The 12,047-nt window shown below is 33.6% G+C and overlaps 1 protein-coding gene across 1 annotated transcript; it reads right to left on the bottom strand.

Moving 5' to 3' along the window:
• Positions 1-5,940: 5,940 nt before the first annotated feature.
• LOC149240814 (serine/threonine-protein kinase AFC2-like) lies at positions 5,941-9,710 on the bottom strand. Its single transcript, XM_089370319.1, has 7 exons — positions 9,700-9,710; positions 9,199-9,389; positions 8,991-9,017; positions 8,740-8,893; positions 6,497-6,544; positions 6,270-6,374; positions 5,941-6,082 (listed from the first exon to the last, which is right to left on the bottom strand). The coding sequence occupies exons 1-7, from the start codon at positions 9,708-9,710 to the stop codon at positions 5,941-5,943; spliced, it is 678 nt and encodes a 225-aa protein (XP_089226445.1).
• Between the last annotated feature and the right edge of the window lie 2,337 nt (positions 9,711-12,047).

Genomic DNA, 12,047 nt, shown 5'->3' with positions numbered 1-12,047 from the left:
ATACTTAACTATTTCCTATGTCAGAATATCCTAACATCCCCCCTTGAGAACAACTTGGGATAGGATTGAAGGATGTACAAATATGACACAATAGGAGAAGGAAGGAGGCATTAGAGCCTATTCCCTCTTAGTGACAACTTCCTAAAATCCAACCATAAATTGAAGATTAGTAAACTTCGCCTCTATGAGAGCCTTTGTAAAGATGTTTGCAACTTGATCATCGGTTGAACAATATTGCACTTCAAGAACATGGTCATGAATGAGCTTTCTGATGAAGTGCATGTGTAGTTCAATGTGTTTGCTACGCTAATGTTGGATTGGATCTTTGCATAGTTGAATGGCACTTTGATTATCACACTAAAGTGTAATCAGATGCTATTTCTGAAAGCAAACTCTGACAGGATCTGACAAAGCCACAGGGCTTCCGTACTAGCTTCTATGACGCCACGATACTCTTCTTTTGCTGAAGAAGAGAAATGACACTTTGTTTCTTGCAAGCCCATGTAATAGGTCCAGAATCAAGATTGAAGACATAACCTACAATAGACTTCCGATCATCGGGGTCACCAACCTAATCAGAATCAGTGAAACCAACCAATAGAGGAGATGCTTCTGCACCATAATGAATCCCAAACTGAAATATACCTCGAACATAATGAAGTATTCTTTTAGCTTCTTTCAAATGACTTTCATGTGGGTTTTGCATAAACCGAGAAATAAGGCCAACAACAAAAGAAAGGTCAGGACGGGTATGGGTTAGATATAAAATTTTTCCTACAAGCTGATGGTATAAGGTAGCATCAACTTCAGGGGAAGTACAAGTGATTGAAAGTTTGGCTCCAGAATGAAAGGGAGAAGGGGTTGGCTTATAGTCTTCCATGTGAAAGTGGCGTAGAAGATCATGGGCATACTTGGACTGGGAAAGGGAAATACCTTCCTTGGATTGCAAGACTCGAAGACCAAGAAAATAATGCAAGTGTCCTAAGTCTCTCATTTCAATCTGCTCTTTAAGGCTGGAATTCACATGGTTTATAAGGTTGGGATCACTACCAATAAGGATAAGATCATCAACATAAAGAACAAGAATGATAAGAGACTTATCCTCTTTCTTGGTGTAGACAATATTGTCAGAATGACACCTAGAAAAGCTAGTATATAAAGGAAAGCTATCCATTTTGGTATACCAAGACCGAGGGGCTTGCTTGAGACCATAAAGGGATTTCTTAAGCTGACATACAAGGTTGGAGTGTGTTTGTATATATCTAGGAGGTTGTTCCATATATATTTCTTCATGCAAGTTCCCATGCAAGAAGGCATATTTAACATCCATCTTATGGACTTCCCATTTGAAAGAGGCACCAAGGGAAAGAACAAGGCAGATAGGGTTCATTTTGGCTACAGAGGAGAAGGTTTCAGTGTATTCAATGCCTTCAACTTGTGAAAAACCCTTAGCAACAATACGAGTTTTATGTTTATCAACTTTTCCATATGGTCCAAACTTGGTTCTATAAATCCATTTGCATCTAATAAGTTTTTGTCCCTTTGGAATAGGAACAAGATCCCATGTATCATTTCCCAATAATGAATGATATTCTTCATTCGTATCTGCATCCCAATCTAGATGGCCTGAAGCTTCTGCAAAGGTGTCAAGATCATAATCCACTAAAGCTTGAGCCAGTAAATAAGAGGCTTTATCGAACTGAGAACGTTTACTTCGTTGATCTGTAGGATCACCTGTAAGAGCACCTGTTGCATCCCAAGTAGCACGGACTCATTTTGGAAGCTGAGGAGCTGAAGGAGGATCCTGAGAAGGCGGGGGAGGATTTTCATCCTCGCTATCATCATCTGAAGAATAAATATTTTCAAAAGTAGAAGGGATAGAGAGAGGTGGCACATCAACCGAACTAGGCTCGTAGGCCAATATATTTTCAACAAACTTTACATCTCTTCTAATGATAACATTTTTGGAATTAAGTGGAATAAGTCTATATCTTTTAACATCTTCAGAATATCCAAAAAAAAAAAACATTTTTCACTCTTAGGTTCTAAATCTTTATGTTTCTCATCTGGAATATGGGCCTAAGCTTCACTTCCAAAAACATGAAAGTGACTTACATCTGGTTTAATTGAGCTCCATGCTTCTTCTGGAGTGATATTCTTTAAAACGTTAGTAGGAGTGTGATTTACTATGTAATTTGTACAATTAATTGCTTCTGCCCAGAAATTAAAACTAAGTCCTTTATATTGAAACATACAATTAGCCATTTCCTTTAAGGTGTGATTCTTGCTTTCATCTACACCATTCTGTTGTGGAGTATATGGAACAATATGTTGCATTTGAACTCCATGATCAGTGCAAAAGTTGATGAATTTTTTATTAACATATTCTCCACCATTATCAAATCTTAGCTTAAGAATTTGATGTCCATATTGTTTCTCAACAAAGGCCTTAAAGGCCAAGAACATGTTAAATAGATCACTCTTGAGTTTTAAGAAGTATACCCAAGTGCGGAGAAATAATAAAAGAATGTTAATAAATACTTGTAGCCAAAGAATGAAACAAATGGAAGTGGACCACATAAATCACTATGCACAAGCTCTAAAGTGGTTTGGCATGCCAAGAGGCATGTTTTTCAAAACTATCTCGATGATGTTTTTTGAGTACACATCCGGAACAAACACAATATCTACAAGATACCATAGGAAAAACTGTCACCATATTTTATTTACATAGATTTTGAAGGGAGGGATAGTTTAAGTGACCAAATCTCTCATGCCAAAGTTTGCTCACTTCATCATTTTGAGCAAAAAATACCGAGTGAAGAGTTGATGACCTAAAGTTGTTAAACTTATACAACCTTGCAGAATCATAAACAATGCTAGTAGCTAAAATCTATCTAGGATCTCTTAGGTCCTTAATTACAACATTGTGAGGTGAAAATTCAACGGTTTTACCTTCACCTGAATGAGTTATTTAATATACAGATAGAAGGTTGCAGAATAAGGTTGGAACACAATACATCATTAAATTGACCATTGTCTAGATGAATAGTTCCAGTCCCTACAACACTAAGAGATCTATCATCACCAACATATATATTTCTGTTGTTACAACCATTTAATGAAGAAACAATGGCTATGTTGTTGGCCATGTGATAAGAAGCTCCAGAATCAATGAGCCACTCATGAGAATGAGAAGAAGAAGATACATTTAGTGCATAACCAGACCAGATGATTGGCAAACACATGCAAAAAGTGTTATTCCTAAATATGAAGTTGAATTTGAAGAGTGCTCCAAATGGATGTTATGCTTCTTCGTTGTTGCTTCTAAGGCTTCCATCTTCTTAAAGCATTTGGATTCTAAGTGGCCACCTTGATTACAAAAGTTGCAATGTCTATTAGTTTTCTTCCCTTTCTTTTTATTTGCCTTATCATTTTGTTGAATTTATTTTTCATTTTGAGACTGAAATTGCTTAGGACCCCTTTTTGGTTTAGGACTATTCCTTTCAGGATACTGCTTCTTAGGATACTTTAAACTTGGTTGTTGTTGGGTAGCTAAGGCTTTCTTAGAAGAGTTTCCAAAATTAAGAAGAGCAAGATGTAAGAGTTTTTCTTGTTCTATTATTAAAGAATCACAAAAGGCATCAAAAGAGGGGGAATCGTAGCCTTGTCCTTGAGAGATAAAGGCTTCTCTTGTAGAATGGAAGGTGGAAAAAAACACAGAGTAGGTTGGTCCCAACTTAGTAAGAATGTAATAGATAAGGCTACCATCTTCTTTCTTAACCTTAACACCTTCCAAGAGAATTCTAAGGGTCTTGAACTTGGACAAAAAATCTTCAATGGAAGAAAAATTATTCGGGTCCAACGTCAGCAACTCATTTTCGAGTTGATGGGCTCTAATTTCATTTTTAATTCCAAAGACTTTAGTGATCTATTTCATTGCTTCATTAGGGGTATCAAGTTCTGCGATATGGAATCTAAGGTATGGAGAAATAGGCATCCCTATCAACCCATGTGCTTGATCTTGCCTATTTTCCCATTTGGCTATCTTATCTTCATCTTTAGGTTTAGTTTCTTGGCCTAAGGCTATTTTGTAAATACCTTTACTTCTAAGTAAATCCACAATGTAGGACCACCATTGGAAGTAGTTGGTGTTGTCAACAATAACTTGGTATGGACTTCCCATTTTAACAGAAACTAAAGCTATATATACTAAAACTAAGTGTTCCAATGGAAAAATCTTGAAAAATTAGGTCGATTCAAAAAAAGCGGAGCTGAAAACAGCTTCTAGATGAAGAAGTTATGGCTTTTTGATGAAAAGTTATTGAAGATTTCGACAAAGTGAGTGAATATGTGGAAGTGAATGATAATGTTATATTTAAAAAAAAATCCCCCCCCCCCCTTCCAAACTTAATCTAATTAGCTCAATTTAAAAATATTTTGTATGACTCACTTTTATAAATATGTGAAAGTCACTTTTACAATGGTACTTTATGAGCTACACACTAAATTGTAACTTAAATAAAAGATAAAAAGACTTCGGAGTTATAAGCAACTCACCTTTTATAATGGGTGAGAACACTTTTACATAAAGTAACTTTAAAATATAAGATACATGTGCCTTTTGAAAAAGTAAGTCAACAAAAGGAAAGACTTGAACTCAAGACCTCTATTCTCATAAAGTAACTTTGGACCAAATGAACTAGTTTAAAAGGTTTGTAACTTTTGGAAAAGAGGAAGGGGTTTTCTTTTTTTTTTAGTCACTGAAACTTTGGGGTACGTGCTTGCTTGAAAAAATTATTTTTGCCTACAAAACCAAAAACCACACAACCCAACACGGACATACAAAAAAAACAAACCTTATGGATTGAAGTTAGCTTTCACCAGAAACTAAATATTTTCCTCAATGTTTCTAATTTTCCGAGATCACACTAAGGCACGGCGGAAAAGAGCATACGCATGATAAAAATCCTTCCTTTCTATTTCTGATTTGCCCAAATCACACAGAGTCGCAGGGCAAAGAGCATATGCAAATATGGAAGGTATAGATTCGATAAAAAAAAATAGAGAGCTAAATAAAACAAAATAAACAGAGAGATGAATAACTAAAACTGCAAATAAAGATTGTATACCTCTAGATCTTAAAAATGACATAGCTAGGACTACCGTAACCCTTTTCGCATGAAACGAAAGGGGTTCCTTACTAGAACAAATGCTCCTAACGCAATAGAGTAGTCATCTCAGCCAAAAAGTAGTCAGAAACAATAGGTCTAGGAAACAATAGTCGCATGCACTTGTACCAGCTTCAAATTTAGATAACCAAAGGATGCCGACCTCAAATAGATCCGATACCATGTAGGAATTTATAGGGTAAGTTCCTCAAATATAACACCAAAGGACACTGCTCACAAACATATCACAGATCAATACACCAGTATTCTTAGTGTGGTTAAAACCCTCAAAGAAGGAAATATTCCAAGGCCTGAGCCAACGCAGCCACTTCAGGCAATTTATTAATAAAATAAAGAAAATTTACATAAGCTTCTCTCATGAACGGTCACCCTACAAATGACCCTCCATGCTCTTTAAATAGAGATCATGGACCAATCGGGTGTTAAACCACAGATCAAATGTCGGTAATACCGAGAAGAGAATGAACCATCAGATCACTTCATGTCTAGAACATATCATGACCGTTGGATTGTAAGTTACAAATGTACATAGTAAAGAAACACACTTTACCTAACTCTACACTAGACCAAGTTATACCTAACTATTTCCTTTGTGTCAGAATATCCTAATAGGTTGAGGTGTGTCTATTACCTTAAATATGTAGGAAAACTATTATAAACCAATATTATAAAGTAAGTAGCCCTCATTGACATAGAGAGGTTAATACAACCAATATAATTTCAATCATCATCACTTAAACACAAAACACTAGAAAACTACCTTGTAATATGGAACCTTCACATAATCTAAAGAAACGAGAAGTATATTTTCTGGCTTTAAGTCCGTATGAACAAGTTTCAACTCATGCATATATGCCACACATAATTGGAAACATTTGGAGAATAAAACCCTACATAGACATTATTAATACCCTTAAAAAGTCCCATGGCAATTCAGTCTCATAAATTTGGAGTTAACATGACTGATGAAGTAGAGTCACAGACAAGCATTTAATATATAATAAAAATAAACATTTCAGCCCTCCCAATGCATATGTCAAGATTCAAGTGAGTATTTTCTACACACATGCCATAGACTCCAATAGTTTCCTTCCAACATCCCGTACAAGTTCAATGGGAAATGGGTGGTAATTGTTTTTCCATAGGAAATCATATAAGCTTGGCCCAAGCTTCTCAAAAACTTGTTTTTACATCCATCCACAACCTTAAAAATAGACACTAACAACCAAATACGAAATGCAGAGTACTCAACCTTTGTGAAACAAAAAAAGAATGAAGATATAAGTTGCTACAAAATATTGATGATGCAAGTGTGATTTTGATAGTCAAACCATTCTCGCATCTGCACACAACTGTATGGGGAGATGGAATACATCTCAGACAACCATTTACAAGTACTACATGTATATTTTGAATCAAAAAATTATCCAGGCATGTTGGGTCACATGCCCAACATGCCCATGCCCATCTATTAAATTCTACATGTAAAAACACCACATGCAAACTAAAGCATCAAAACATTTACTTCCTCATAGCCTTAAAAGGGTCCATGACAATACAGTCTCATATATTTGGAGTTAACATGACCGATGACTTAGAGTCATAGAAAAGTATTTAATATAAAATAAAAATATACATTTCATCCCTCCCAATGCATATGCCAAGATTCAAGTGAGTATTTTCCACACACATGCCAAAGACTCCAATAGTCGCCTTCCATCATCCCATACAAGTTCAAGGGGAAATGGGTGGTATTTTTTTTCCTTAGGAAATGATATAATCTAGGCCCAAGATTCTCAAAAACCTTTTTTTACATCTATCCATAACATTAAAAATGTACACTAACAACCAAATACGAAATGCAGAGTACTCGGCCTTTGTGAACCAAAAAAAAAAAATGAAGATATAAGCTACTACGAAATATTGACGATGCAAGTGTGATTCCAATAGTTAAATAATTCCTACATTTGCACACAACTGTATGAGGAGATTGTGTACATCTTAGGCAACCATTTACAATTACTTCATATATATTTTGAATCAAAAATTTGTCTAGGCATGGTGGGTCACATGCCCAACATTCCCATATTTAAATTATACATGTAAAAATAACATATGCAAAGTAAAGCATGAAAACATATACTTCCTAATACCCTTAAAAATGAACATGACAATTCGGTCTCATAAATTGGGAGTTAACATCATGGAAAATTTTAGGGGCTAATGTTCTCCTAATGGGCTAGTTTTCCATGATTTTTCCACAAAAAAATATTCACCAATTTCCAATTTTATAAAAGATGATTCGCCCAAATTTTATAATATAAAATTATTTTACCTTAAAAATCGCCAACATTATATAGAGACTATATAAAAAATCATTATAAACTTGAATAATTTTATAATTATATCAATAAACATTTTAGAGTTTGCATATTAGGGATTAGTGGGATTCGCCAATGTTTTTAAACTTCAAGAAAAATTTCCATCCTTAAAATTTTCCTTGGTTAACATGACCGATTAAGCATAGTCACAGACAAACATTTAATATAAAATAAAAATATATGTTTCAGCCCTCACAATGCATATATCAAGGTTCAAGTGATTATTTTCTACACACATGCCACATACTCCAATAGTTGCCTTTGAACATCTCGTACAAGTTCAACAAGAAATTGGAGGTAACTATTCTTTTGTAGGAAAACATATAAGCTTGGACCAAGCTTCTCAAAAACATGTTTTTACATCCAAACACAACCTTAGAAATAGACAATAACAACCAAATACAAAATTTAGAGTACTCAGCCTTTGTGAAACAAAAAAATAATGAAGATATATGTTGTTATAGAAAATCGATGATGCAAGTGTGATTCTGATAGTCAAACCATTCCCACGTCTACACACAATTGTATGGGGAGATGGCATATATCTCAAACAAACATTTACAAACGCTACATGTATATTTTGAATCAAAAAATTATCGAGTCATGTTGGGTCACATGCCCATCTATTGAATTTTACATGTAAAAATAACACATGCAAAGTAAAGCATCAAAACAAATACTTTCTAATACCCTTAAAAAGGCCCATGACAATCTAGTCTTATAAATTGGGAGTTAACATGACCGATGAACTAGATTCATAGACAAACATTTAATATAAAACAAAAATATACATTTCATCCCTCCCAATGCATATGTCAAGATTCAAGTGAGTATTTTCTACAGAGGTGCCATAGAATCCAATAATTTCCTTCCAACATCCCATACAAGTTCAATGGGAAATAGGAGGTAAGTGTTTTTCTATAAGAAATCATATAATCTTGGTCCAAGTGTGATTTTGATAGTCAAAACATTCTCGCATATGCACACAATTGTATGGGGAGATGGCATACATCTTAGACAACCATTTACAAGTACTACATGTATATTTTGAATCAAAAAATTATCCAGGCATGTTGGGTCACATGCCCAACATGCCCATCTATTAAATTCTACATGTAAAAATAACACATGCAAAGTAAAGCATCAAAACAGATACTTCCTCATACTGTGTGCTATTTCTGTCATATTTAGAAACTTCATGAAGGACATCAACTTCAATCATTATTACCTCTTGGTACTTTTTTAAGCCACAAATGATTTTGATAGCTATGAGATCCTTTGATTTTCGGTCCCAACGCTCCAAAACTTTCCCAAATGTACCTACAAATATTGGCCATACTCCCATCAAAATAAAATTCATCGGATACATGATCTATAACAAGAAAAATCCAACATATAATGTTTCCTAGATCCTTACCTTGCCCCATTTTACTGATTATTTTATCTACAGAGCATAGAGCAGAAGACATATGAGCATAATACATCAAGGAAAGGGATTATTTGTAAACTAGGTTGTGGTATCAAACAATAAACCTAAAAATGCTTGCTGAGATCCCAGACTAACATTTAGGAAAAACCCATCAGAAATCAAATAAATAATAGTGAGGTGAAATATATGTTATTACATTGAGGCATCAAATTCTCTCCAAGTTCAAACATGTAATGGCCATCCTTGTCATCACTACGCCATGGTGGGGAGGCATTACGGGAGCTCCCTACTTTAAATTTCATAGTTGAAGATGAAGGTCGACTATGATCTGAGGATGAAATGGAAGGTTCTACCCCTATTGACAAAGCGAATTTGACTTCCCCTTCTCTGTTTTTATTCCCGTTCCCAACATCTTACACAACAAATATTTGCAATTGTTGGGCTTGCACACAACTGTTCATTTATATAAAACCCCCTAACTATGTTTATTATTATGAAACCTTAAATATGTATGTACATGAAAATTGAAAAAATCCCAGACTAACATTTAGGAAAAACCCATCAAAAATAAAATAAATAAGAGTGAGGTGAAATATATGTTATTACAAGCCCATAGAGGTTTGGTCTCATGGCCAACAGACGATCTGTTAAGTCATTTGTGCCACTGTGCAGGTCACAAGTTCGAGTCTCGTCTTACCCGAGGGTCATTCTTGCGGGCTGGGTGATTTCTCCTAGAGGTTATATTGGCATCCAGTGGGATTCAACCCCATGTAACATGAGTACGATACCACCGCCATTGCTAATTCTGCTAGTCAACAAAAAAAAAGAAATATATGTTATTACAAGGAGCCGTCAAATTCTCTCACGGCTCAAACATGTAATGTCTATCCTTTTCATCACTAATTCGTGGTGGGGAGGCATTGCAGGAGCTCCCTACTTTAAATTTCATAGCTAAAGATGAAGGCTGACTATGATTTGAGGAAAAAATGGAAGGTTTATCCCCTGCTAACAGAGAAATTGACTCCCACTTCTTCATTTTTATTCCTATTCTGGACATCTTGCACAATAAATGCTTGCAATTCTTGGGCCTACACAAAATCATTCATTTATACAAAACCCTCTAACTATGTTTATTATTATGAAACCCTAAATCTGTATGTACAAGAAAATTGAAAAAATCTCACAACAATCTGAAGGGCGGGAGGAATCCCTATGCTCTGAGTGTTATAGAATAAATCTATGATGTAAAGGGTTGTGAAGAATTCTAAAAACTAAAACCAACATGAATCTGAAAAGGGGGTACGTCCCACAATGACATTAGGTTCCAGCGACTCCTCAGATTTTCATCGAGCAGACATAGAGGATGATGATATTTTACAACGCAAGCCATGGCAACCATGGGTATCCAGACAACTATCAACATTGCAAGGAGGTGGTGGCTCCCTTGGGTTTTGATAGTTTGTGGATGTGAGAAGAAGAATATAGGGTTGAAAGAGGCTCAAACAATAACTACTTTCTAGTGCAATATTCTCCACCAATGATCCAATGGTTTAACATTATTCCATCGTCTAACAATTAATCCAATGGTACACAATGGCACATAGTGGCATGAGAGGGGAGTTCTTATAAAAGAAAATGCTTTACGATGTAATTATTCTGAGTTATTATTCATTTAAATAGTATAAATAAATTGTATATATTTATGAATTTTTTTACAAAGTGAATTGAGATGGTAAAGTAACATCAAAACTTTTCCAATAATATATATATATATATATATATATATCCCAATTGGGAGGATAATGTGGCAACAACAGTTATAGTATTAGGAATTTGGTGGTCAAGAAATTCTTAATTTCCCTTTTTTATTGTTACTTTTTATTTAATATATTAAATAATATGTAAATCTTTGTAAAAAAAATTCAATGAAGAATCCCATTAGATGACATTGAAAAGGAAAATTAATAAAACAAGTATCTTTGGTTTGTGGTGTTAGTGGAATAGTGCAGTTAGATTAATTATAAAGAAAGGGGTCTTAAATAGTACAAGTTTCTGGTGATTCTCAATTTGTAATAAATTGAATGAAAAAAGATTTATTTTTGGAAAAACAATTATTCAAGTTAATATTTTGTTAATCAAGGTAAAAATCTATTAATGATGATGATCTCTCATAAAAATAAGTTTTTATATTACTTAGATGCTAGAATATATAGGAATTAATAGATAATGAATCAATTAAAAATAATAATATTAATATTAATGCGAACATTTATTTTGATTAAAAATGAACTTTATTAAATAAAGTTGTTAGGTGTAAGTTGTCATTTATTTTGATTAAAAGTAAATTTTATTAAATAAAGTTGTTAAGTGTAAGTTGTTATATGTAAATATCATAATAGAAATTACTTTCATTTTGATAATTGTTTATAGTTTTGATGAATAAGACTTTTGTTTTAGGTTTGATTATGACTAAATCAATGACATATTTTTAAAACTATAGAGAGAGAGAAATTCAAATTCTTTTTAATAAATATTTGAAATATTTAAGGGTATTTGTAAATTTTGATTTTGTTTTCCTTAAATAAAATTATAAATAAATAAATAAAAATCAGTTTAACAAAATTTCATAAGACTTTATTCTTAATCAATAGTTATATTTAATATTTATTTTTAATTTCAAGAATATTAATCGAAATTTCAAATATCTTTTTATATCTAAATAATTAAGAGATTTACATTTAGGGTATTTTTTTTTTCTCTCTCCATTTCAAAAAAATTTCTTGTGAAGTAAATATTTTATATTTTTTGAAAACAAAGAGTATTTTTGAAGTCATTGAATATTGACATAGTCATTCAGTGGGAAAATCAGGCTAGACTAGACCTAGAATGTTAGTCATTCCAAGAGAGCAAAAGACAAGCTTTTGTTTATAGTTTCAAAAACCAAAAAACATAAACCAGAATCAAGGCCACTTGGGCCCTTTATAGATTAAGAAATAAAAACTCAAAACATAGAGAAACAAGGACAAGAAACAAAGGGAAAATCAA

Source organism: Pinus tabuliformis, chromosome 8, assembly GCF_031772625.1.
Source record: "Pinus tabuliformis cultivar Carrire ecotype Pingquan chromosome 8, CPIR1, whole genome shotgun sequence".
In the NCBI taxonomy this organism is placed as follows: Eukaryota; Viridiplantae; Streptophyta; class Pinopsida; order Pinales; family Pinaceae; genus Pinus; species Pinus tabuliformis.
Note: the sequence above shows the minus strand (reverse complement) of the source record. Positions and strands in the feature narration are given on the sequence as shown.

Bases quoted from the DNA above. Each gene is read 5' to 3' on its own strand.
- LOC149240814 (XM_089370319.1), bottom strand. The intron at 8,894-8,990 runs GTAAGGATCTAG...CAATATTTGTAG, and splicing joins AATCAGTAAAATGGGGCAAG to GTACATTTGGGAAAGTTTTG. The intron at 6,083-6,269 runs GTCTATGGCATG...ATGTCTATGTAG, and splicing joins GTTGGAAGGAAACTATTGGA to GGTTTTATTCTCCAAATGTT.